Source organism: Amblyomma maculatum, chromosome 4 (genome assembly GCF_055883805.1).
Source record: "Amblyomma maculatum isolate TAMU_Amacu chromosome 4, ASM5588380v1, whole genome shotgun sequence".
Taxonomy (NCBI): Eukaryota; Metazoa; Arthropoda; class Arachnida; order Ixodida; family Ixodidae; genus Amblyomma; species Amblyomma maculatum.
In genome coordinates this window covers 67,278,920-67,305,928 of record NC_139347.1, presented here as the reverse complement: position 1 = coordinate 67,305,928, position 27,009 = coordinate 67,278,920, and the positions used below count along the sequence as shown (strand labels likewise).

The 27,009-nt window shown below is 43.4% G+C and overlaps 1 protein-coding gene across 1 annotated transcript in view; it reads left to right on the top strand.

Annotated features, from left to right (window-relative positions):
- The window catches only part of LOC146191292 (guanylate cyclase soluble subunit beta-1-like), a 56,466-nt gene extending 36,595 nt beyond the window's left edge, over positions 1-19,871 (top strand). The window contains exons 8-12 of the mRNA XM_084600305.1: positions 5,064-5,252; positions 6,011-6,157; positions 13,783-13,937; positions 18,618-18,837; positions 19,200-19,871. Of these exons, the coding sequence (XP_084456431.1) occupies positions 5,064-5,252; positions 6,011-6,157; positions 13,783-13,937; positions 18,618-18,837; positions 19,200-19,871 (1,383 nt within the window). The remainder of the gene's footprint in view (positions 1-5,063; positions 5,253-6,010; positions 6,158-13,782; positions 13,938-18,617; positions 18,838-19,199) is intronic.
- The last annotated feature ends 7,138 nt before the right edge of the window (positions 19,872-27,009 follow it).

Genomic DNA, 27,009 nt, shown 5'->3' with positions numbered 1-27,009 from the left:
TGCGTGCTTCTAGGATCCTGTCATTTTATCTTCTCAGGTTTCTGTCCTCACCCGAGGTTTCTTGATTTTCGTTTCGGGTGTGCGGAACAAAAGAATCCCCTTTCATATTTAATGACGACCCGGAAACTCGGCACGAAATTTCGTATGCGGCGCCCGAATGTTCTTTTTTTTTTTTTTTTCTCTGAAACCGTACCCGGTTGCGAGCAGAAAAAAAAATGTGGCAAGCCACAGTCGCACCTTTTCCGGCAACGTCGTCGGTGGCAGCTGCGAAAAGGTCTCGATAGTGGCTCTTTTTAGAGAACGTCTGAAAGGATCTTTTTTTCTTACTAAAATTTCGTCCTCTTACTTTGAGTAAGAAGTTATCTCACAGTTTCGCCCCGTGGCGCTAAAAGCCGATCCTGCATTTGTAACCACACAATCATCAGAGTTTGCTAGGCAACCGTGCTTCACGCGCTGCGTTGCAGAATGCCAGAAAGCGAAGCGAAACGAGCTACACGACTAAAGTTGCGAATGGAAGCATATATTACAGAATGTTAAAGAGCAACCGAAAAGGTGCTTGCTACACCACCAAAGTAGCAAATGGAAATACGCCATCGATTTCTCATTGCGCGCGCTTTAAAACTGACGTTGCACTGATTGAAGCATTGAGTAAGAACATTGTTTAAAGTTAACTTGTCAATTGGTGTTGTGATTTATAGGAAGGGAAAGGCACGGTAACTGTCTCACTTGTTTTCTGTGGACACCTCAACTACGCGTAAAGGAAGGGAGGAAGGTGGGAATGAAAGCGACGGCAAAAACAAGATCGAACCAGATTTGTGGCCCATGGTGATGAGCGACTAAGTGCTTTAGCACTAGCAATACAAGAGAATGTCAGTTGCTTCGCCCGTATGAGGCTCTCATGAGCTATGTCCGTGGGCGTGGTTTTTGCCTCTTCACGCAGAGAAGTGCCGCTGTTATTGCAGTGTGACTGTAATAAAAACGTGACGTGCTTGAATCAACGCTTCCCTCTCGGCGCATACCCTGATATACGGACTCTTAGCAGCAAACCCTCTCTTTCTAGAGCTGAAAATTTTATACTCTGAAATACTGTTTTATTTGTTCTGATTTTAGCACACTGCAAATCAGCCTGTTCTGTAGAGCAAAAAAAAAAAAAAAGAGAGAACACTGGCAGCGCAAGCAGCGTTGTGCTTTGTTTGGTAGAAAAAGAGCGCCAGAAACACATGGGCTAAATTGGCCTTGGCTATCAACTTTTTTGGGGGACTGGGTAATTTTAAGCATAAATACCAACCATTCATGTATAGCAAATAACGGCACAAAACACAAAAGTATGTTCGAAAATTTTAGTGTTGCTTTCGCAATCAGGACCGCGGTTTTTATATGCATTATTCTATTGTCAAAAATTACGATGCTGCTACGAGGAAAATATTCTTTGGCAGTGTCCTGCTGGGAGCGTCCTGTTTATTAATAAAAAAAATCTGGGTTTTAAACGCATCAAATAGAAACGAACGCTACATTGAAATTAATGCTTTCTAAGCTGATTGTCATATCTTTCAGCGATCCCATTTCAGAGTGGTGGCAGTAGTAACTCAATTGGCACTCGTGGGAGCAGCCGCCTGCCCATTCTACGTGGCAGAGTACGTTGACGTTAACTAGCATTGTACGGAAGAGAAGATAGGCGCCTTTTAACGCAGAAGCAACGAAGATGGGCCGCTTCAACCTGTCTGCAAAAAAGAGCGATAAGAAAGCCTTTTCGTACGGTCTGCCCCTTTCAGCAAAAGACCAAAAAGATTAAATCCATTAAAACTTCAATTTACGGAAGCAAAGATAAGGCAGTGATAGAAGCTGAACAGAAGAAAACATTTACACTTTCTCTTTTGTCTGAACACATCTTTTAGGCTCCTATTCCGAAGGCATGAGAAGTCAGTTAAAATATGTAGGATGGCAGGGCTTCCTTAAACATGGTTAGGGTGCCTTTAATGAGAGAAGAAAACCCTTTCTTAGGTTCGTGTTACTTGCAGGCTTTTCGAAGCAATTGCAGCCTTCCTTATAAATACGCGAGCAAGAGTAATTTATTTTCATTTGAAACTTCGTGGTCGCATAAAAACTGCAAATAGGCTTCAAGACGTCGGGGGCCCAAACATTTATTCATCATTTCGCGTACTGCGGCAAAGCGCCTTCCACGGACCTCCTACGGTTCAGTGACTTCCAAGAGACTCTCACTGTTAACCGGAAGATTGAAGGGCTCATGCTAGTCTATCAGTGCGACGCTGATGACCAAAAAAAAAAAAAAAGGCAGCGTCTCAAAGAGAGCCCGACAATTGATGAAAAAGTTCACGCGGCTGACACTCTACAGCCCTCGGTTTTCGAATAACGTACTATGCTTAATCACTGCGCTACAAAGTAAAGTGTAATCGTAATTATTAAGCCCTTATGCAGTGATGATGCCTGTACCAACCAGCAACCTACAAACCACTCGATGTGTAATCAGGTATCTAAGAAAGTTAGTTGTGTGTTATACTTTAGTCCTCCACTGCAGCGCAAAAAGCATCTTCATCACATAAAGATCGTATTGTTTTGCGAAATTACAGACAGACTGCAGTGTGACAACCCGCGTATAGGAATTGAACAGTAAAGACATAACGAAAACCTGTGTGGTAATCCAGGTACTTATTACTGGTTCTACTGTTCCGCGTCTCTACTATCAGTCAGCTGCGTCTTTCCCACCCAGCTTACAGCATGGGTGGGAAAGGCGAGTACTTGCTAGCGACATTTTTACGTCATATGCTATTCGTGCAGATGATAAAAGTTAGAAACCCCGCCGGGGTGGCACAGTGGTTACGGAGCTCCACTACTGCTCCCAAGGACGCGGGATTGAATCCCGGCCTCGGCGGCAGTTTTTCGATGGAGGCGAAAAGCAAGACGCCCGTGTGTTGTGCGATGTCAGTGCACGTTAAAGAACCCCAGCTGGTCGAAATTTCAGGAGTCCTCCGCTGCGGCGTCTCTCTTAGCCTGAGTTGCTTTGGGACGTTAAACCCCACAAACCAAACCAAACCAAAAGGTAAAAAAGAAATGGTTGTGGTTTAACTCTGGTTGAATCGCGATAGCAACGGCGGAAGCTTCTTTTGCCTGCTATATTATTCCCCTATCACGCCCTATCAGTGTAAGATGCTAGATTATTGGAGACACTTAAGCTCATCCTTTAAGAATATGACATGAGATCGTAAGCTACTAGTGCACATATAAATGAGAAGGGTTCAATGCTGCTGAACCTAATGTGGAGCGAAAGCATTAGCTGCGGGTGATCGTGCGTTATTCTTCTTCTTTGTCGTATTCGTCTTCATCATCTTTGTCTTCGTCATCTTCTTAGTCTTCTTCGTCTTCTTCGCGGCTTTTCAAGGTCAAACTTGGTCCTTTCCGGGACTACGCGACGGACTGCAACCTGCTGCATTATTGTTATTACAATAAAAAACAATGCCTCCAATTTCACAAGGTTTGCGGAATCAACTGGAAAATAATTACCCAAGTCGTGACCATAGTTGATTGCTCAGCAAGGAAGTCAGTGGTTTTGAGACACATATTTCCTAATTTTCTACAAAACAGCAATATTCACTTTAGCGGAGGCAACGGAATCTGATTGCAATCGTTCTAGAGATTAAAGATACAGTGTACATACTCGAAATATACCCGCCATCATTGTGTCATAGCGCTATGTTTAATAGTTTTCCTTCTTTGGCAAAAAAAAAAAAATCAAACAGGGCACATGCCTCAATTTCTACGTTGAGGTCATTTGAAAGTATTCTTTTAATGCATATGCGTGGCTTATGAAACGCTGCAACATCGGTATGTTTGGTCGCTAGATTTAACGCTTCATTCATGCATTAGCACTTTTGAACAGAAAGGGCGGCCCTACAAAGCACATAAATTCAAACAGTGCTACATAAAATTCTCTACTTCAGTCCCGCTTGCGCGCGCATGTTTTAATTATTGCCTGATATTTATCGCTTCCACTGTCAATTAGGAAGATTTTTGTGACATGGCTAGCCCTTAGTTGTCGCAGTACTTGTATTCCCTTTCATAATTCAAGCAAGCTTTCTTGGTCCGTTGCCTGTCGCCTGAAGGTAAGATTTGGGCTGATGCAAACGGCTCTGCTATAATTTTTAACACAGCAAGAAATGGCTTATCTTGCATATTAAAGGAACTTTACTGCTGTTGCAGCGCTTGCAGGCACTAAATAAGTCATGTCTTGACTACCTACGGATATGACTTTACGTTAGTGAGGTGAGTGTGTATATATAGTACAAGCTCCGTTTATTAGGATAACCAATATCTATCACGTAAACTATCTATCACGTAAACAGTTTGTTTACGTGATAGATTGCATTTGACTTGAGAAAGAACCATTTACTTATTTAATAACTAAATGAATTATAATTTATTAAATTGCATAACCAGCACATATAAAACCAACGCTACTCTGAAGATCCACTTTTCGGGTGTATTAATGATCCATTACCAGTTGGGATGTTAATTAAAGGTACATCAATAATCAATCTATCAATAACATCAGTTATCATCCAAACGATAGCGAATTTTCAATGAATGAATTATGAGATGCTATTCGCAAGATCAGTGACTGTCGTTTTGAAGTCATGAATAAAGAAATAGGATGTTGAAACAATGCTTCACACTAGTACTGCATTAGCATTTGAGGCAGCATTATGTTTAGATCCGTGTTATAAGCCATTTGTAGGTATCTTATCGACTTCCGCGAACACATGATCATTTCAATATATCTCAAAATGACTTCCGGAACTAGTTATCACGGCTTTCACTTCTGAGATAAGATAGAATGACCGAGTATCTACATTTTAACCTGCAGCATCCATAACGCCAGAAAAGAATGGGTATTCTGGGATTTAATAAAGCAGATCCTAAAGTCGCAAACTCGATCGCTTTCTTTGCGATTGTGTAATTCTTGCTTTTAGAAAAATGTTACAAAAATCGTCCAATTCGTGGCTCAGTTTCGTTAAGGCGTAATGTCGATTTTTCTACGTCTATCCCAGGTCGCTAAGCGCCTTTGTCAGAACCTCCCCGTGGAGGCTGAGAAGTTCGAGACTGTCTCCTGCCTCTTTTCGGACATCGTCGGCTTCACCAACATGTGCGGTAGCTGTGCTCCTATGGACATTGTTCGCCTGCTCAACAAGCTGTACCTGCAGTTCGACAACCTCTCCAATGTGCATGGCGTCTACAAGGTGCGATTACCTTCATTTCACCCCCTCTACATATTCCGCAGTCTCGCCTCCGGCCTATCAGATGGCTGTATTGTGTATGCAAGGGATCTATACAGTTACTGTTTCATGCGAGTAAGCAACGGCGAGGCAATCTTCTACATGAACTACATGCACAACAAATGCCACCGAGCGTAAAGTTCTCGTACAGGACCTCAAAAGTAAGATAATTTGTAAAACAGGAATATTATAAACTGGCAAAATGTGGAGGCTGTTCTGAATCGCCGACACCACTTGTGCCATATACGCTACAGCGAGTATTTTGGCGAGATAGGCCATTCCGTACTGATCAGTATCACTGACATTCCTTACTCCCTGCGAACACCCTCGCAGTGGCTGTCTGATTTAAACGGAGAAGCTGTGCTCAGGAAGTCGGGAGACCCAAGTCATTTAAGGCAGATAAGGCAAAGAAAAAAAAAGCGACGCTTTTGTGCATATATATTGTTTCTTCCTGTGAGATTTGACAATTTATATTCAGTAAAAAAAGAACGTATAATTAGAACACATCCTCGCCAGCTTTTATTCATTGCTAAGTGATTTATAATAAACAAGTAAGAGTATTCAATAACTTCTTATACTAATTCACAGAAGTACCCAGATATCTGAAGCGCCAATTCTAATCATTATTGCCTGTCTCATTAAGACCTGTTTGTTTGCAAGGAAGGATGTATGTGCTAGTCACAGCTAGCATGAACTCAGTGCGATACTTTCTGTCCTCGTAGGTCGAGACAATTGGGGACGCGTATGTGGTGGTTGCCGGCGTGCCAGATTTTGTGGAAGACCACGCTGACCGGCTGGTTGTCATGGGACTCGACATGATCACTGCCACGAAGAGTGTAATCAATCCCGTCATTAGTGAGCCAATTCAGGTAACGTATTCTGCTCCCAATTAAACAAATGTAAGCGCTTCGTCCTGCATTGCGAGCGATAGGCCAGCGTGTACATATGCACTGTGCTACTTAACCAATAAATTTTCTTTTTGTGCATTATAACTGAATGATTTGAAATGACTGCCAAGACGATGTTTTGTTTGCAGAGAAAAAAAAACCATGACTCTCATTTTGTACATTTCTATTTCTACGCAGAAACAAATGCATGTTGCTGAGAAAATTGCACTTGATGTTTCCCTACCTCACAATATGGCTTTTTGACGCGCAAAAAAAAAAGAAAAAAAAAAGAAAAAAAAAGAAAACAGAAATCCGTGATTATTGTTTTAAAGCAATAGCTCTAGTATCCCCTCGTGGAAAACAATTGCCATCGGCGTCTGTGTTGGTGGCGTCGACTGTGTCGGTGGTGTCGGCGTCAGCAAGCCTCTGAGAGGCTGGGCGTTCAATGGCATTGCGCTTGTAACTGCATGTCTGCGAAAAAAGAAGTTCGCCGGCATCGAAGCCGACCACTTGAAGCCGTGCACCCCTGTTTAACGGCTCGCAGGTTCGAATAGTTACGAGTGCGCCTCTGGCAATTGGTAGTTCGCAGGTGGCATATGGTCCCGGTACTGGTAGGTCGCAGGTGCAATGGTACGCCGGTGACCATTTCTCTTTCGCTTATGAAAGTCGCAGGACATGTGATTAACCCAACACTCGCTTTTCTTTCACTAGACCTGATGGCATTCCCGTGTTGAAAAAAAGCTGCCAAATAAGGAACCTTCTTTGCAATCTCGATTTGCAATTCCCTTAGAAGCCTGGCCGCCTCAAAAAATCGCGAACGTGCCCCTCGAAGGGGGCAAGGGAGTGTCCACTTGTCTAGCCGCAAGGCTATTTTGAATCCATTGAACAGGAAACCTTCGCCTCAATGCAATATAGGTGGTGGCGGATATACATAATGGTCTATCACATCTAAACAAATTGTCTCCGTACAATGTATTATAAAGATACGACCATTAATGTATCTGACGTTTATTTACATAGGCGATAGTAAATTTAGGCAGAAGGCTATAGTAAAGAAACGCTTTCGCGTATATGCCACACAAAATTCATTCATTCTGTGGGAATGTTTTAAACTCAGGCATGCAATGCGGCCAGAGATTTCGGGATAAACTCTGCAAAATTTTTACTCCCACCGCAGTTCACTAGCGAAGTAAGTTTTTAAAGGCAGACGCAGAATTGTATGTGTTATTTTTATCACGTATAAATGCTGTTGAGGTGAAAGCAGTTTTTTTACCGCTAAAATGCGGCAATTTATCGATGAAGACCAACCTCACTTTGTTTTCGATATGGTTCAAATATACCTGGATTTTTGGAAGGCTATTTTTAATTGTGTTACCAAGGCATAGCTTAGATCAAAAACACGTCGTAGCAGTTTAGGGCTCAAGCCTGGAATATTTCTTGAATCGCCATATTAATGAAAGCGGCAAAATGATGCACCGTAAGAAACAAAAATGAGCATGGGTCGAAATACATGAAAATTACATCTATCTGTTGATATCTATTCATTCATTTTCAATTTCATTGGACGTTGCATGTCTCTGTTGTACAACATGCATCGTCCTATAGCATCAGCAATTTCTTCAGCCTTTTGCTACTTGTTCGGGAGCTTTACGCTTTAGCAAGTAGTGCACAGATTCCTTCTAGAACGAAGTGCTCATAAACACGCAGTTCTGCTGACTGAAATTGTAGTGTGCCATCAAAAAGCATAAAAACATAGTAACAAACTAGCGCAAAATCAATATCGGGGAGGGAGCCTTCACGAATGTAGAACCATTCCCATATCTTAACTCAGAACCCTGTACTTAACCACTGCAGTACGGCCCTGCCTACGCCTAACTGATTGGAAGGCAGCCAATAAGTCGCTTACCTGACCAGAAAGACTCGTAATCTGGATGGCGTCTTAATTATTCAAAAAGATTTAGAGCTTTCAAAAGGATCAATAAACCCGCCTTTTTTTACGGGTATACTTTGAACGCAAAGTCAGCGCTCGAAACAGTTGATAAGACGCTTGGAAAAGGAATACCGCCAAGATTATTTGAGTGGGTCTGAAAATCTCTTTCTACGATTACTACTCTGTGGTTATAAGCTCTCATTTTCTGACTTGGTCCGTGATTTCCCGAAGAAGTTTGGTTACTTCTACTGAGAGGGTAAGCGGCAATAGGAGCGAACGCGTCTGCTATTTCGCGCGCTTAACTTACTGGTCTGTCGTTAGGGCCGCTGCAAATTTTAGTGTTCTGTATGTCTTGAAGAAAGGATATGATGAGAAAACAATGCATTTAATAATAAATTGTAGAAATCAGCGAGGTAATAGAAAAGTGCGTTATGTTCCGGCAGAGCATAAAAAGCATTACTTTGATAACAGAAATAGAAAAAAATATGCGCTTTTCCTTCAGGTCTTACTCTTCACATTCCGTTTGTTTTTCTTCTTTAGAACTTTCCTCTGGTATCTGCTTTTCCACCTTAAGGATTGGCATGTGGACTATTGTCACTAAGTTTTCTTCACTCTTTATCTGAGGTTTCCATGTCTTAAAACGCTCTTCGCAACAGGGCACCAGTCTAAGAACCGATTTTCTAAGTCACGATTTAAGCATTTTAGTGGCTTAAGAACTCTTACTTTGCTTTTTTTTTTACATGAGAACTACAACACAGCAGAAGCATGGTGGAGCATATGAACAAGGAAGTGACGTTTTACTTCTAAAAACGCTCAAAATGCTTTAAATCCTGCAATTGAGGCAATATAGGCTTGCGTTCTTAGGTCATCAAGGTTGCGCAGGCATTTCATTGATACTGGCGCCTCTTGTCTATCCGGTTTTTAGACCCAATGCTACTACTAGGAGTAGTAATACTTATTTACCCACGAACCATAACTCTTAGTAGTTTTTTGAAACTGTGGCAGAGAGCGCCATTGGTGTGGTGTAATGCATCTGCATTGCACGGCTTGCAAAGCTTCATTTCATTCAATAAATAGTAGTTGCTAAACCTTTCATACAACATTACACACTTTTTTGATAACGTTTTTTATTACCTCAGGGCATAAGAAATTCTTGATAAGAAAAAAGGGAATTAAATCAAAGAAAAAAACGTTGGCCGATCTAATAAGATCCAAAACAGAACGATGATATGGCCTCTGCGTCCAAGCAGTAGAAAGTGGGGGGTTGTCCCCGCTTCCTCTTGCGTCATTATACACATCGAGGGCCTTAATCACTATTTCGAGATCCTGGAGTGAAAGTTTTTTTTTAAATCCTTTAGGTTCCAAGGGAATACACACTGGGATTGAGAAATACACCAAAGAAAGTGTGCAAAAAAAAAGGTATTGGTGGCTATAGTCGTCTTTCTAAGACATGGTTGCAGGAGTGAGAAATAGGCTAAACATTGCGGAAAATTGAATGGTGGTGAATAAATAGGTTATAGCCCCCGTTTCCATTGCATTCAATGTTGCTTACATGCACCTTCTAAGGAGCCCGACATGGTGGTTGTTGAAATGTAGACTAAGCTTGCGTGTAGTGCCCCTAGAGTTAGATCTTTGCTTTATTTGAAGGAAAACTAATTATAGTGATTGCTTTTCTTTTTTGCTCGGCAATTAACGGGCGCACCCATCTGGGTGAGTCGCTGTGCTCATGAGATGCGCGCACACGTAGATTTCTTTTCTGCTACCTCTAGACCCTATTCACTATCAGTTTAGCAGGCGGAGGTTGTGGCAACCCTGTATTGCGGAAACGCCATAACGTTGGGCGGTTCGAAACTAAAAAGCGTCTACCAGCGTCCTCCCTGCTGCGCGTCTCTCAGTTGCCGGATACTTGAGACGCAGTTTGGAACGCCTTCTAACCAGAGCTCGGATTTCACCGACGCCGTGTCATGATTCGCCGTAGGCCCTCTCTCTCTTTCTTTCTCCCCCTCTCATGTTGCGTTATGCGTTCCATGGTTGCCAGGAAGGCTGCAATCACGTCACGTGAATAAACTCTACAACCGTCATGCAAGATTGCTGCTGCCGCACCAGAGCGACTCTAGTGCTCGAATACATCATCATCATCATCATCATCGTCATCAGCCTGATTATACCCACTGCAGGGCGAAGGCCTCTCCCATATTTCTCCACTTAACCCGGTTCTGTGCTAGCTGCATCCACTTGACCCCTGCGAACTTCTTAATCTCATCCGCCCACCTAACTTTCTGCCGCCCCCTGCTACGCTTTCCTTCCCTTGGAATCCAGTTTGTTACCCTCAGCGACTATCGGTTATCCTCTCTTCGCACTACATGTCCTGCCCATGTCCATTTCTTCTTCTTAATTTCCACTAGAATGTCGGTAACTTGAGTTATTTCTCTGACCCACTCTGCACGCTTTCTATCTCTTAATGTTACCCCTACCATTTTTCGTTCCATAGCCCTCTGGGTTTTCCTCAACGTAAGTAGAACTCTCTTGGTTAGCCTCCACGTCTCAGCCCCATAGGTGAGTACAGGCAAGATGCAACTGTTGTATACTTTCCTCTTGAGCGATACCGGTAAACTGCTAGTCATAATCTGCGAGTGCTTGCCAAATGCGCTCCATCCCAATCTTATTCTTCTTGTTATTTCCTTTTCATGGTCCGGATCTGCGGTTACTACCTGTCCTAAGTAGACATATTCGCCTACTACTTCCAGTATTTCGCTACCTAATGTAAACTGCTGTTCCTTCCCGAGGCTGTTGAATATTACCTTAGTTTTCTGCATATTGATTTTCAAGCCTACCTTTCTACTTTTTCTGTCTAGGTCATCAATCATTATTTGCAGTTCATCCCCCGAGTTGCTTAGCAAGGCAATGTCATCAGCAAATCGCAGATTACTGAGGTATTCTCCATCTACCCTTATCCCTAACTGCTCCCATTCCAAGTCTGTGAATAATTCCTCTAAACAAGCTGTGAATAGTACTGGGGAGATTGTGTCTCCTTGCCTAACACCTTTCTTTATGGGAATTTTGTTACTTTCTTTATGCAAAACTATGGCTGCTGTGCAGCCACTATATATATCTTCCAGCACTTTCACGTATGGCTTGTCTACCCCCTGATTTCGCAATGCCTGCATCACCGCCGAGGTTTAAACTGAGTTAAATGCTTTTTCGTAATCAATGAATGCTATGTATAAGGGCTGGTTATATTCCGAGCATTTTTCTATCACCTGATTGATGGTATGGATATGATCGATAGTAGAGTACCGTTTCCGAAACCCTGCTTGATCCTTTGCTTGATTACAGTCTAAGGTTGTCCTGATTCTGTTAGTGATTACCTTAGTAAATACCTTATACGTAACAGACAGTAAGCTGATTGGTCTGTAATTTTTAAGGTCCTTTTAGTCCCCTTTCTTGTGAATGAGGATAATGTTTGCGTTCTTCCATGGTTCCGGTACCGTCGATGACACCAGGCACTGCGTATACAGGGTGGTCAGTTTTTCTAGCACGATATCCCTCCCGTCCTTCAGCAAATCTGTAGTTATCTGATCCTCTCCAGCTGATTTCCCCCTTTTCATAGTTTCTAGTGCTTTCTTGACCTCGTCCTTCGTCACTGGTGGAACGTCTGACTGTTTTTCCCTACCGCCAATCTCATTACGGTCCTGACTACTTTGGCTACTGTAGAGATCTGTATAGAACTCCTCGGCTACTTTGACTATCTTGTCCATATTAGTGATGACGTTGCCCGCCTTGTCCCTTATCGCATACATCTGGTTTTTGCCTATGCCCAATTTCTTCTTTACCGCTTTAAGGCTTTCCCCGTTTGTTACAGCATGCTCAATTTTGTCCATGTTATACTTCCTTATATCGGCCACCTTGCGCTTATTGATTAGCTTTGATATCTCGGCCAATTCGATCTGGTCTGTTGGTTTGGAAGCTTTCATACTCTGGCGTTTCTTAATCAAATCTTTCGTCTCCTTAGACAGCTTACCGGTATCCTCTCTAACTATCTTACCGCCTACCTCTACCGCGCACTCAGTAATGATATTTCTGAAATTATTGTTCCTTGCCTCTAGAGTAATGTCGCCATCCTCAGTTAGAGCTGAATACCTATTCTGTAGCGAGATCCTGAACTCTTCTTCGCTCCCCCTTACCGCTAATTCGTCGATGGGTTTCTTTCTTACTAATCTATTGCGTTCCTTCTCCAAATTTAGGCTAATTCGGGACCTCCCCATCCTGTGGTCACTGCATCGCACTTTCCCGATTACCTCTACATCCTGCACAATGGCGGGGGTTGAACACGTTATGAAGTCGATTTCATTTTTAGTCTCTCTGTTAGGACTTTCCCATGTCCATTTCCAGTTCTTCCGTTTGCTGAAGAAGGTATTCATGATTCGTAAGTTATTGCGCTCTGCAAACTCAACTAGTAACTCCCCCCTGCTATTCCTAGAACCAATGCCACAGTCACCTACTGCCTTGTCTCCTGCCTGTTTTTTCCCTACCTTGGCATTGAAGTCGCCCATTAGTACAGTATACTGCGTTTTTACTTTTCGCATTGCCGATTCTACATCTTCATAGAAGCTTTCAACTGCCTGGTCATCATAACTACATGTAGGTGCATAGGCCTGCACAACCTTCAGTTTATACCGCTTATTAAGCCTAATTACGATGCCTTCAACCCTCTCATTATTACTATAGAATTCATCTATATTACCCGCTATATACTTATTGACAAGGAAACCTACTCCTAGTTGTCGCCTCTCCGGTAAACCTCGATAACACAGTACATGCCCATCCTTCAGTACAGTATATGCCTCATTCGGCCTCCTAACCTCACTAGCCCTATGACATCCGATTTCATGCCCTCTAGTTCCTCTAACAGCACTGCTAAACTAGCTTCATTAGCTGGGGTTCTAGCATTAAACGTTGCCAGGGTCAGTTTCCAGTGGCGGCTTGTCCAGCGGAGCCAGGCTTTCTTAGCACCCCCTGCTGCGTCACAGGTCTGACCGCCGCCGTGGTCAGTTGTTCCGCAGCCGCTGGTGACTGAGGGCCGGGGTTTTATGGAGCTTATCATAGGAGGTTGTGGCCAAATACTGCACCAGGGTGGCCAACTCCTGTTCTGGTGAGGGAGTGCGTTGCCGGAGGTGTTCACCGGCATCAGGTCGCACCCCAAACCTGTGTATGCAATTCCATCGACACGCGGATTTTTTTTTTTTCCGGTGGACAATTGCGCGGCACCGGGATTTGAACCCCGGTCCTCTTGCATGCGAGGCGGGTGTTCTACCGCTACGCCACCGCTGCACCTTCTCGAGCCCGGGATCTGCTCGAATACAGATCCCGTGCTAATTCCTGACCGGGGAATTTTCTCTTAAGGGGAGCGAACAAGATGCTCGTGCTCTGTGCAATGTCAGTGAAGGTGTAAGAATCCAGATATGATCCCGAAATAATTCCGAGTCTTATATTACTTTGTCCCTCATAACCCACGTGTTGCTTTAGGACAAGTTCTTTATACCATAAACCTCATGATTTTCGTTGTCATCGAAGATTCGTATATATATCTGATATCTCTACTATTCAATGTTTATTTTTTTTCTTTCGAAGTGGTGTCCCGGTATGCGCTGTGTACAGGAAGTGAATGTTTACGCAGATGCGTATCGGTATCCACACTGGCTACGCAACAGCCGGTGTTGTTGGCAAGACGATGCCGCGGTACTGCCTCTTCGGAAACACAGTCACCCTCGCCAACAAGACCGAGAGCCTGTCAAAGCCTTCTAGGGTAAACATCACCGAGGTGGCCAGGAGGTGAGAAAAAAGGCGATGCTTAATTTACGCCACTCTTATAAATGGTGTCTCACGAGCCAGTGATGCCATAAGCAATCAGAAATGTAAGCGAAGGGGAATTCATCTTTCTAAGTGACAGCCAAGCAGGCACTGTCGTGCTGTCTGACATAACAGTGATATTGAGGAGTGGTCTTGTGTTAGAGCAGTCTCGTCGCATGGGGATGCTGCTGGGATCGATCGAGAGGACCGCTGGGTATTCATGAGTTTTCTAACTGGTACATGATTCCTCCCAGACTGGAGCTCGGCTCATCAGGGGCGAGATAAATGGGAAAAAGAATCTTGGATTAAGCTCTTTATTTTGGGTCAAGCGGCTTTGGGGAATCATGGTGGACCAGCTGATGTACTCCGTTGTATAGGTACTCTCATGGTAGCTGAGAAATATCTGCAATGCTGTAGCTACGATTACGTGACTTGGCCCCCGTTCTGAATCTGGAATAAACACAGAAACAGACGAGAAACCGGTTACCTAGCGCTCTTTTAAAAAATCCACCAAATCAAAGTTAGGTAAATGTAAAAGATATTGAGAACGCTTCTGAAAGGCAAGTATGCAGGTTTTTAAGCGTGGGCAACACCATCTAACAAAAAACACATTCGATTGGTTGGTTTGGTTGGTTTGTGGGTTTAACGTCCCAAAGCGACTCAGGGTATGAGAGACGCCGTAATGGAGGACTCTGGAGTACTTGAGAAAACATAATTAGAAAGAAAGCACTTCTCTAGCATCCAGTCACCGGCATTGTTGATCCTAAATGGTTCCGGCAATGTCAAGAAATTGTCGTGTCGTATGAAAAAATAAAGGGCGAATCGAAAAGTTCCGCCAGAGAAAAGGAACGACATTTTAGCAATATCAGAGAATAACTTTACGAAGGTGAAATGCATCAGCTACTAGTGCTCTTTCACGGTAGTTCATAGAGTCCTTCAGAAACGGCCCCAGGCACAGAAACTCAATCTCCTTGAGAGTAATTACAAAGGCTGGCATAGCTTTTGTCATCTTTTTATATTCAACGCACCTAAAGCAATTAGCAGCACTTCAGTCTAACACTCCAACACAAAAAGTGTCTTGAGTGAACAAAGGCGACGCATCGAATGACCTCAACTTGTCTTGGAGCGGGAAGCGATTAGGCAATTAGTACGTTGAAAATAATTGCACTTGCTATCCAATCAAAAGGAACAGTGAAGGAACGTTATCTCCCTATTAGTTGTCGATGTGCCACTTAGCGGAACCTTCTAATGATGGTTAGAACATGGTTTTTTGTAACAATGTTTTTATTTGTTTTTTTTTTTTTTGTTTAAACCAAAGAAAGAAATTTTATGGATACACGAGAATGTCATTCAGCAGTATTGTTCACAAAATGATTTACTTTCCTCTCTACACGCACGCCTAGAGAATGTTCATCCGTTCTTGGCTAACTATATATAAGGTTCGATAGGCACACAACAAAGAACTAACAAAAGTAAATACAACGAAAGGATCAATACACACTTCCTAAACGTCGTGGTAACGTGTAAGGCAGACAAAATACTTTCGCAGTTTGCGAGCTTTGACTGTTTCAGGGGAAGGAAAGTTACAGCAGCACCGCTCTAAAGAATGCAATGTATCGTAGTCAGGCACTGATGCAATGATCGGCAGCGTGTCAATGAACGCTCGGAAGAGACCGGTGTGTTATCATGATAGAAAACAATGTGTAACTGAGAAGTCAGTGTCATTATTTACATGATGGAATTGTAAAAATTGCAACTCTAAGCAAAAAAATTTAAGAGTTGTGTGCTCTGGACATTCATGAGGGCATATAGCACAGGAAATTAGGCTTCTTTTCAGAACGATATTTTGCCTAAGAGAGCATAGTCATTCTTGTCATGAATAGCTTCATATACTTTCCCTGCAATATAGAATTTGACGGGCATATTCCGCAGCAGCTGGTTGGCCTCAGCTGCGCAGATGGGGTCAGCAGCTCACAATAAAACCTTGTATTGCTGCTCAAAAGGTGCGAAGCTTCAGAAAATTCACTGAAAAGCTGGATTGCACGTTCTCTGCAGAGTATGTGTTTTTTATGATGTGAAATGTTTCGCCACTAAAACAAATCTTGTTATCCAGCAGTACGTTATAAAAACAACATTAGGCTTGTACAATGCATATCTGCTGCAGTTAAGGCGTAGGTGCGTGATATTCATTTCATTATCCGCATAAGAACAGTTTTCTTACGTTTTAGCGTTTCCGTTTTAAAAGGGTCGAACCAATAACACTAATTTTCTTTCGAAATCGCGAGAAAATAAAAATGCGAAAACTGAAGCAGGGTTAAGCAGTGGAATAAGCATCTATTGAAAAATAAGATGAGGGACGCTGCGTTCGGTAATTTTGGTTCGATAAGAATCGAAAAGTGCTAGGCAAGTAAAAACCAAACCGAGTCCGATAGTGACACACTAAACTAACAGTCAGAGCCAACGCACATTCCTTCAGCAGCAGAAATAAAAATAATTGAGCCATTAGTGCTTATCAAGTCCTGAAAAAATGTAATTCTTTGGAATGCTTGCTTACTGCTACTGAACAAAGATTCATGACCATGCCCAAAATATGTGATTCGTTTTTCCTCCAGAAATAGCAAGTAATTTAAGTCATTCTTCAGCACAACTTGCTTCTAATTGTTTTTTTTTTTCGTAAGTGGTCTATATTACGGCATCCCGTAAAATCTTCTTGTCTTCTCGATAACATGAACCCAACCACGGTGGTGCAGTGGTTAGGGAGCTTGACTACCAGGTCCAAAGATGCGGGATCGAATCCCAGCCGTGGCGGCCGTTTTGTGATGCAGGCAAACAGCAACGCGCCCGTGTGCCGTGCGATGCCAGTGCACGCTAAAGAACTCCAGGTGGTCAAAATTTCCGGTGCCCTTCGCTACAGCGTCTCTCATAGCCTGAGTCATTTTGGGACCTTAAGCCCCATAAGCCAAGTAACCAGCACATAACATGATAGGACATGCTATATTTTAAAAAGTAAATAAGCCTCGCACGGGGCTTTAAACCTCCTAAATACCATAGGCTAAACAGTTAAACAGGGTTCCGCCTCCATGAGGCGCATTTGAAGCCGAGTGCCGCGTATTAAAGTCAATTGCCTTGTAAATGCACCTAACATGTACAAATATCTTATCATTACTTATTAAACACAAATTTCTTGCGATTGCGTACTGCTCTACAAATATGAAGCAGAAATAGTAGATGTAATCTGTCATCACGATTTTATTAACCCTTTGCTGCTCTTTTCACTTTTCCTTCCCCTCGATCACAAAGGACTGCGACAGTTATCACTAACCTGGAAACGCTACATGGTATCTATAGATCGCCTTTTAGTTTCACTTATTACAAGATTTCACTTGCGACCTATGTTGAAAAAAAGACACATGAAAGACGGAACCTTGAATTACCCGTGACTTCATACTTGTTAAAGCAGACCCAACCTCTTCGAAAAACGCCTTGCGGATAAACGTTATTGGGAAGTTTAAGGTACACCTTTAAGGGTTTGACGCGATAGCGTAGGCTACCACCCCACATATAAAGACCCTCGCTTTAACCCAGCGCCTATATGACCTAGGGTTAATGTAAATGTAGGGGTCCTGGCCGGGTGGTTATCATACCTCCCCCCCCCCCCCCTATATTACAAGGAAACCCCGAGCTCACACTGTTTGCCTAGCGTAACTCCAGGCAGAGCTCTACGTCAAATACCTGCGAGGCCCTGTCAGATGCCCGCTACCACCTGCTTGCTAGCTCCACGCTTGTCATTTTTCACTGAGAACGCCCATGCTGGATCTCCCGGTGAACAGGACCTTTAACACTGTCGTGTTAAAACAATTGGCGAACACAAAGCACAAGAGCACTTTATAATTATAAGGACTGAAACGTAATATAAAGGTTGCGAAATAGCAACCTTTACCGATACGCTCAATGACTTTTAAAACAAAACAAAAATGTTGAATTCATCTTAACCGCAATACAGGTATTTGTGAGTTATTCTCAAGATGGCGGCCTTGAGAAAGTCATTGTCCCCGTTGAAACCTGTCTCTCACCATGCGCTTCTATCGGTAATACATGTGTTAGAACTATTACTAAAGCTCACCGGGAGTGTGCACCAGCCGGTGGCAAATGACATTACGTTACCGTAGTTTGCAAAGGCACGTGCCTGGTTTAGGTCAGTAAAGCTTAACGAGCGTAATTGGATATAAATACGGGTATGGTTTAAATGTAATTGGTGCAGGAGATAATGATCAGAAAGAGCACAGTCTCTAGAAAGCAAAATATAAGCTTCCCATATAGCTCGTGTCGTGTCTGTGGTTCTTATAGCGTTGTATTTTGATGCCTGCTGTCTTTCTAATTCTCGCACACATGACGGACCTCAGTGGCTACGGTACACGACTCATTTTACTCTTATATTTAAATGAAATCAAGTCTAAGCAAGGTCTATTTCCGATCTAACAGTACATACAGATGGAGGAATTCTAGAAAAAAAAGGGCCCAGAAAAACTTAACGCATCAGATAAGCGCTACTTTGCGTCTGGTGTTATTTTTCTTTTATAACGTTCTACTTTGGCTGGAAAGATAATGGCGTTATTTTTCTCCAGCTCATTCATATTTTTTGTGTTTCTTTACCACCTGAAGGCACTTGACGAAAAATGACTACGTCTTCGAAGACAACATAGACGTGGGCGACTTCCCGTTGAAATGCTACCTGGTAATCGTGGCTTCGCGGAGGAGCACGGAAGCTCCGCTGGAGGCCACGGGCGAGCAACAGGCTGACGACAGCATGCTTCTGTCCCCATCATCGTCGCCAGTGAGGCACTCTTCCACTGTGACGTCACCGTGTTTGGACACAGATGAGGTATGGTTAGGCTTACGGCAGTTATAGAAGGCACTGAAGGCCTGCGCCTCATTTATCGATGACGAAACTCGCACGAAATAGCTATTCTGTCTTTAACAGATCACGTAAATATTGTGCCATGTGCGAGATTTATAGAAGAGAGCTTATCGAATGCCTAGGGTAAAAACCTACCGCAAAAACGTCAGAAAGCTTAAGCACAAGAAGAGTGAGTTGCCAGGCCCGCTACTGGCTAAACAGTCCACGAATGTGCTTCAGACAAATAATATGCTGACCGTAATGTCCCAGCACTGAATCATTCGTATGAATGGCTATGACTGTAAAAAGTTGTTTGGAAATTGAGGATTGTTTGTTTCCTCTTGCAGATCGGCTTGTTCATCAAGAGTAGGCTGAACTTCAGTGACACTGGGGCCGACTCTACGAGGACTATGCAAGGAAGGAAAGAGGAATGCCTCTCTGAGGAACTCACTAAGAAGACGGAAATAGTTCATGCGAAGGGCGCAGACAACAGACAAAGTGCGTCGGTACGCCCTGGTGCATTATCGTCACTTTTCACGAATATCGCCGCGGCGATCACTGACCGTTCGCCAACTGCAGCTATGGACACTGGGCACGCGGGCGTTCTTGCCGAGCTGGGTGAACAGGACGTTAAGACGCCTGCCTCTAGCGGGAAGACGTCATTCTTTGGCTTTACATGGAGCCTACCTTATGCAACAAGATTAAGGAAAAGTGACAGAGATGCTACGCAATCTCCATCGCGCAAGATTGCTTCTCGAGAGCACGGCGCGAGCAGCAGTTCCGATGTACGCTCTAGAAGTGCCGATGTCGACGGTGGTGGTGATGTGAACAGGCAGCAGTGTCCTTTTTTTAGGTTTCGTGCGAAAGACACTGAAAACAAGGTGGCTTCGCCCAAGAAAAACAGTGGTGACACTGTACAAACAGCATACAGTGATAGGCAACAGGGTAACACGTCTTCACAGGAGCCAGACGTCCGCAGGAAGGACAATTTCTGGTCGCGACTCATCTTCCCGTCATGAAAGCGAGTGTGGAACCATTGCGGGTAGCGTATGAAGTGTTCTGTTCTAAAGAAAAAGTGCGAGGCGATAGTGCGTCTTCCGTAGCCACGTGACACGTTTCATACTGGTCACCGACAACCTGATCGTTCTCTGTCCTCCCCGTGCCAAGAACCTAGGAGCAAATGAGCAAGCAGGGTTCCTCTCTTGGTTTACAGGTGGTCTTACGCTCTTTCCATTTTGCCCCACACTGATGAAACGGATAATTCATCTAGGAGCCGGAAAAGATTTTCAACACCAAACAGGTGCACGTTTCTCAAAATATACCTTTTTGCATTTTGTGCTTCTAACTTCAGGAGCGTTATTTCGGCGACTGTCTCGTCTCACTCGATGCACAAAAAGACTTTACATCAACGTTTGGAGTAAATGACTGTAGAGAACATATTTTGTCCCAATATCATGCACGAACTACTGGGTGCTCTTTCTTTTAATTGTGTTCGACTAGTACAGAATATACAATCTGTCCGCAGCAAAGAAGAGAAATGAAGATATGTGACTAAAATTCTTACTCGTAACAGTCATCAACCAAAGCATTCTACCGTAGCTGCAGTGCAAAAATAAAATCGGCAGAGAAACGAGGACCATACCCACCCAGCGCAGAGGGAGGGGGCCTTTTCATGTCTTTCTTATTTGTCTTTTTGCTCTACAGGTAGAGAGCATAAACAAAAAACAAATCGCGTCTCGACGTCACTGAAACTCATTACACTGTACATTTCTGTTTCCCTCAGAGCTACAAGTGTTAGAGTTTCTTAACTGCTTGTTATTTTTTACATTAATGCAAGCACTCAAAATGGAGCCTAATTAACGTTCCGTGCATATATTCTGCATTTTCCGAATTCTCTTGAGAAACCTCACGCACTACGAAATTGCCCTTCACCAGAGGCCTGCTTTGAAGATCTCGACTTGTTGCAGCCCAGTTAATGTTAAAATGTTCTATGCATGTAGATGTGTGTTTCTGGATATTCAAATAGGTTTTCGAATGAACGCCTTCAGAGGTTATTTTGTTTCCTCTTATTCCTTATATCTAGCTCTATCTGGACGCCTCTTCAGAGCTGCAATATGCTGCAGCAACACTGGTATTCCACCTACAATAAAAATACTTTTACGCCCCTTGCATTGAGATCAAAATATTAATATGCTTTAAGAGCCGCACGTCATAAGGATCAGTGGGAATGAGAGGTAGTTATTTCTTCCCTAAAATATTTCTCTTCTGTCAGACCTACCACCAGGGTGAATGTGTTACAAGAAAAGGTGCACAAATAGTCACTGCTGCCTCCTTCTGCAGGCATTTTTGCGAGTCTTTCTGCGATGGCGCATTTTATAGAGGGTACAAAAGCCGCTCTACATGCGTAGGATGCCTTAGAGCCACCTGATTATCATCTTCCTTGGACGGCTCAAAAACAATGACACAATGCACTCAATGAGACAAACGGAAACTAGTTCACGGGAACGTTCAAAAAAGTGCCGGTTCCGTGCATGGACATAAAGCATCATATATCCCAAGACGGGCAGGGGCCGGTGATTCCCGCTGCCAGCCGAAGAAGATAAGCTGGAGTTCACATTTATTTTCTCGTTTAACATTATGCTCATTATTTTTATTTACTTTATGCGGAGAAACAGTCGATTCAGTTGTCAGGCTCGTAGGTAACAAAGGGACAACTATGAATAAAAAACAGTTATGAAAAGTGATGGGGTCTGTAATGTGTTTTTGTGTAGTTTTTAATTTATTTGGGCGAGGTTTCACAGAATTCCAGCATCATACGCTCCACGATGTTTTCACTCGATTATATGCCCATTTGAGAGAAGTGACAGGCCAGTCTACCAGTGGACATCACAAGCTGGAGATAGAGCAGTGCGTCTGCCAAAATGTTTCCAATGTCAATGAGGGCAACTGGATTTTGTGACTTTAGCTCTGTGTACAAGACTCGAATCCTCTCAGCAATTGGATGCGGTTGCTTGCACTGAAGATGGCCGCATACTTTGGTACGTGAAACTTCTTAACAATTTCTCTCGAGCGGTTAGCATTCTTGTTGTCTGTGCAGAGTGCACCCGCTGTATTTGGCAAATCATCAAACGCAAGCATAGAAATTACAGCACATTCCTATGAAGCCTTTCAGCCACTTTTGTAAAGTACTAAAGAAAAGCCCTGTTGAGGAAAATCAACAGTGGTTAAGTGTAAATTGCACAGCTTCACTTTTGGTTGCGGGCAGGAAGCGCTCTGTCTCTAAACAAGAAAACGCCATTCGATGTTATAGTTCGGGAATGTATGCAACCGCTACATACATTGGTGTGAGCAAGAGCCGCATATTACTTTAACTCAGCGGTTATTTGGAATAATGCCCTCTAATCAACACTAATAAGTAGCACTCATCTCTTCTACTTAGCACTGCATGGTAGCACTGCGACTTCCTGCTTAGCATTACTGATAAGTGGTACTTAAGAACATTAATTAGTAATAACGCATAATGTCGTCAATGCAATGACTTTCCCATGTCTTGCACATATCATACTTGCACATATCCTAAGTTTCCAATGTGCGTTCCTTGCAATATCTGTTTAAGTCATAGTCAGGACAGTGCCTTATCGAGCGCCCTAACAAAAAAAATGCTTTTTGAGGAGGAGGTTAATAAGAAAACTACAATAAAGCAAACCGAGTTGCTTGAGATTGCAGGCGAGACCTTTACTACAAGATTTCAATGGCTTCAGATGACTTGCGAAATTGTGGACGAGTGTCGGTCCTTCAGGTTACCCCTGGTCAGCAGCTCGTCGCAACGACCAAAACAGATGTTCGCACGTGTATATTTTCATGGGATTGTGGGGTTTTTAACGTCCCAAAGCACCTCGGGCTATAAGGGACGGCATAGGAGAGGGCTCCGGATATTTCGACCACCTGGGGTTATTTAACGTGCACTGGCATCAAACAACACAGGGGTGCCTTGCTTTTCGCCTCCATCGAAAAGCGGCGGCCGCGGCCAAGATGTGATTCCGCGTACTTGGGTATAGCAGTCGAGCGCCTTAACCACCCCGCGCATTGGTGGCGGCGATGTATATTTTTCTTGTTTTGCGCCACGTACACGCAATAATTACAGGGGTGCACTCAAGTCTGCTTACGAGCAGAAATGCATAAGCATTGGGAGTTCCTTGTCTAGTTCCTCTACAAGTTCTGTCTTTCGTTTATTAGTGGCGTTATTTAGTTGGCGTTTCTACTCATAAAATTCGCACGCAGTCAAATTAGGGAGGCCAAGAAGCTACATTTGGTGCATGACACACCCTAATTTAAAAACCATCATTGATTTGGCTACACGTAAGGGAGGGTAGACGCCAATTTTCATCAAACTCGGACGACGTCAAATTTCAGAGGTCTAGGGAAGCTCAATTCCGAGAGTGGCCCTACATGTAAGCTATGTAAGCTTGGTGTCGCCATTGAATTGGCCATACTGAAATGCGATTAGGCATTGATACAGGTCAAATATTGAAGAAGTATAATTTTGAAGCACCAGGATGCCAAATTTTTGGGGTGGCCCATCCCAATTTGTATGTTACCACTGAATTGGCCGTACTCGATTTAGGTTAAACATAAATTTTTGTCCAGTTCTGAGGAGGTAACATTTTTCGGTTCGAGGGAGCAATTTTTGTGATGGTCCATCCACATTTGGAGGTCACCATCGAGTTTAATATTCTCGTATCAAGCCGGATACAAGATTTGGTCGAATTATATGGTTATTCGTGCGGATGCGCTCTGATAACAGTTCCCGAGCACACGCTTGTCCAGACCTTCCGCCCAAAGCTTAATTCATTCGGATAACTTTTAGCAATTATTTAAACGTTTCATTGACTTAATTATTTCCATTATTTAAGTGTATCCCTAATTAACTGTTAAATTATTACTCACGCAAGTGATGACTGACAGTTTGTGGGGACACTTTTGCCGGCACGGCCTGTCTAAGACTCTGTCTACGCCACTATGAGCCTAGATATACTTTCGCATTAAAAAATTGGTGATGGCTTATCTTGATTAAGCCTGGATATTAGAAGCAAAAAGGTTCGGTGATGCCATGGCTTAGCTTGTGGTTCCTTGGCGTAGTTGGCCCACTCCACACTTTCAAATAGATTGTCTCTGAAGCGGGGTGAATCTCATGAGTAGCATAGCCAAGTTCCCTCACCCCAATGTCAAGGTCCACTTTTCGTAAACGGTTAACCTCATCGTCACATCCAGTGTTCTTCTCAGCAGTAAAACGAGCCCGTCTTGCTGCGTCACTCATACGTCTATTTTCCAACCGCTCGGCACGCTGTTCTTCACTATCCTCGGCCCGCCGCCTCCTCTTGTTTTCATTCCGCCGTGTAGAAGTGGCTTCGGCCTGAGCAGCAGCACCCGACGCCTCGTCTCCTGTCATTCTTCTCCTTCTCTCTGCCGGCATACGGGGTCACGGTGCCACGCCGACGGCTTGAAAATCTAGCGCAGTGCATCATTATTCCTCTTCTACTTCTTATGTGACGTCACGTGGCTTTTTCTAACGACGGAGCACACGCGAGACTCGGAGTTGACTAGCCTATAGTGAAGCTTTTCGCTTCAATATAGAAGTGGAGAGACCAGGACCAGAAACGTGTCAGCGTATAACGTTACATGCACGTAACGTAGAATCTACTCGTCTGTATCTGCCAGCAGGAGAAGGCGTCTGGCGCCAGAGGGGAAATGTCTGGGCTGAATAAGCTGCATTTATAAACGTTAATTATGCATGGACGTTGGAGGAGTTAAAGTAAGCATGGTGGAGGACTCAGCTAGGCTATTGATGGCTCGGTCTGAACCATGCGCTCTTTCGTTTGCCTCCGTGCATTGTGGTCTGAGGTCCAAGTCGTTTGTCAACATATGGTGACGAGTACGGTGCCTTGAATGGAAGCTCGGCCTCGCAGTAAGTTTGGACGACTCTGCTGTGAGTCATTAATCGCTTGTTCACTAAGTTTATAGAAAACGATTATTTTCTCAATCTTATCTTCTTAAAATCGCCAAAGGAAATTCGTTTTAAGTCATGCCGAGAAGTTCGTATTTTGCACGCGTGAGATTACGTTCAGTCTAGCGCAGTCTAAATTTAGTTATAATATTGATGACGTATGCTTTCCTTCAATCTTGTTTTTTTTTTCCTATTTTTTGACACATATGTCAGCCACTATGTAGCCGTTTCTACTACTGCCTCAGTGCCTTGTTCGCTTTTAAATTTCTCCACTCAAGAGCTCACCCCTTTTCAAGCTTTGGGTTTCTTATTTATAAAAATGAATTATAGGAGCGCACTTTTTCACTTTTGCTATGTTTTCTTGTTTTTTTTTTCACAAATACGTGTTATTTTTAGCTTCCTCTTTTACCTGTGATAATTCTTTCTTTCTTCCAGCGCTAGTTGCTCTCTACTTCAAAGCATCAGATAGCTGCGTTTTGGTGTTCTGCAAAACTCGCATTTAAACGCTCACGCAGGGAGGTCCGTTATGCCTGGAAGAAAGTGGAACAGCAGAAACCATGAAAGCAGCCGGCAATGAATTACCTCCTGTTGTTGTGTATGCCACAATTTCTACTTTCTTAATTACCCTATGCTTTGAAATGTATAGCTTACTTCTGAACGACTAAAAGTGCTGGCTGAAAAAAAAATGTTAAAAGAAAAATTGCTTGATTTTTTTTTTCTCATGCATTTGTGATCAAAGAGCGAAGGTCAACACACTTGTTTTGGTAAACCTCATCAAAAAATGTTTCGTATTTAGTGCAACTTCGGGTCATTTGCAAAAACGCGAAAGTGTAGGCTTGAACGAACCGTACAAATAAGCGAAACTGGGATAACCGCGTTCTATGTGCATTTTCCGCGGTATCGCAGCGAGAAATTGCCCTTCGAACTAGAATGCAATTTTCTGTGCTCGCATTATCGTCGAACTGCGTCTCCTTTTCTTCGTTTTGTTCGAAGTTAACAAATTTCGTGACAACTTGTTCCTTTCCTAAAGGGGATCCCCATACATTTGTGTCGCTGTGTAAGATTTACAAAGAGCAAATTTTGAGCGAGTCGGAAATTTAAAGAACGTTCAATTGAAGTGTAGCCATTCTTCCGAAACAAGAATTCTTTTTTCTTCGCCAAAAACAGACACGAGATTGAGCTGAGACAAATTGTGACGAAAATAGAGGAAATTTTGAGAGTTGAGGGGGGGGGGGGGGGCGGGGGCAGCAGGCGCTGCACACATGCGGGTCAGGAGGTTTTGGAAAAATGAAAGCTGCTGCTGGGCACCTCCAGACAGAAAGCTTTTCCATGTCTTCAGTGTGTTTCGATCGGCGCAGAAACCGCGCAATGCCACAAACGTGCGTGCGATTAAAGCGCCACCTGGGACTCGGGAAAATGAATTGCTTACGGTTTCTGGGTATCGCGCGCCAACAACGTGCGTTATCGAAACTTCTTTCGCTAACACCGGTGCCAGCTTATTTCTCTAACCTTATGTTTTTACTATTTTGTGTGATTGTACTTCGTGATCCGCTGCCTCAACGTGCTTCTGAGCAGAATAGCAATAACGCACTTAAATAATATATATTAACTAGCATAGTTTTATTGCTTTTATCCTCTAAGAACGTTCATTTGACTTTGTTTCTACTAAACAGTGGTTCAATAACAGACGCGACGATATCAGACGATATCGTGTTAAAAGGAGGCGCTTTCGTGACAACTGCCGGTGTCACATGCTTGTTTCGACGGCCTCTCCTTTTAAGCCACTTGGGCGACGTGTGCGCGTTACCCTAAGGCGTCATCTTATTTCACTGCGGGTTATTTGTACATTAAATATGATCCGCCTTTAAGGCAGGACATGACTGTGGTAATGGCTCCCGTCTGTGGATCCTTTATCCGATTTACACTCCCTTTCACCACTTTGTTGCTCGTTAAATTATCCTTAGCGCCTTGATTTGTGACATCGTTATATTACATGTTATCTGGAAGGTACAAGCATGCAGTCGTTATCTGTCAAGGTTTGTGAAAGACAGATATAAAGCTCCCCGTTTGACAAGCTTTTCGAAAGTCTCTGCGCGGCCTATGGGTTGTAAGTCTCACTCGGGATCAAATGATCCCGGCTTAGTTTCCCCCTG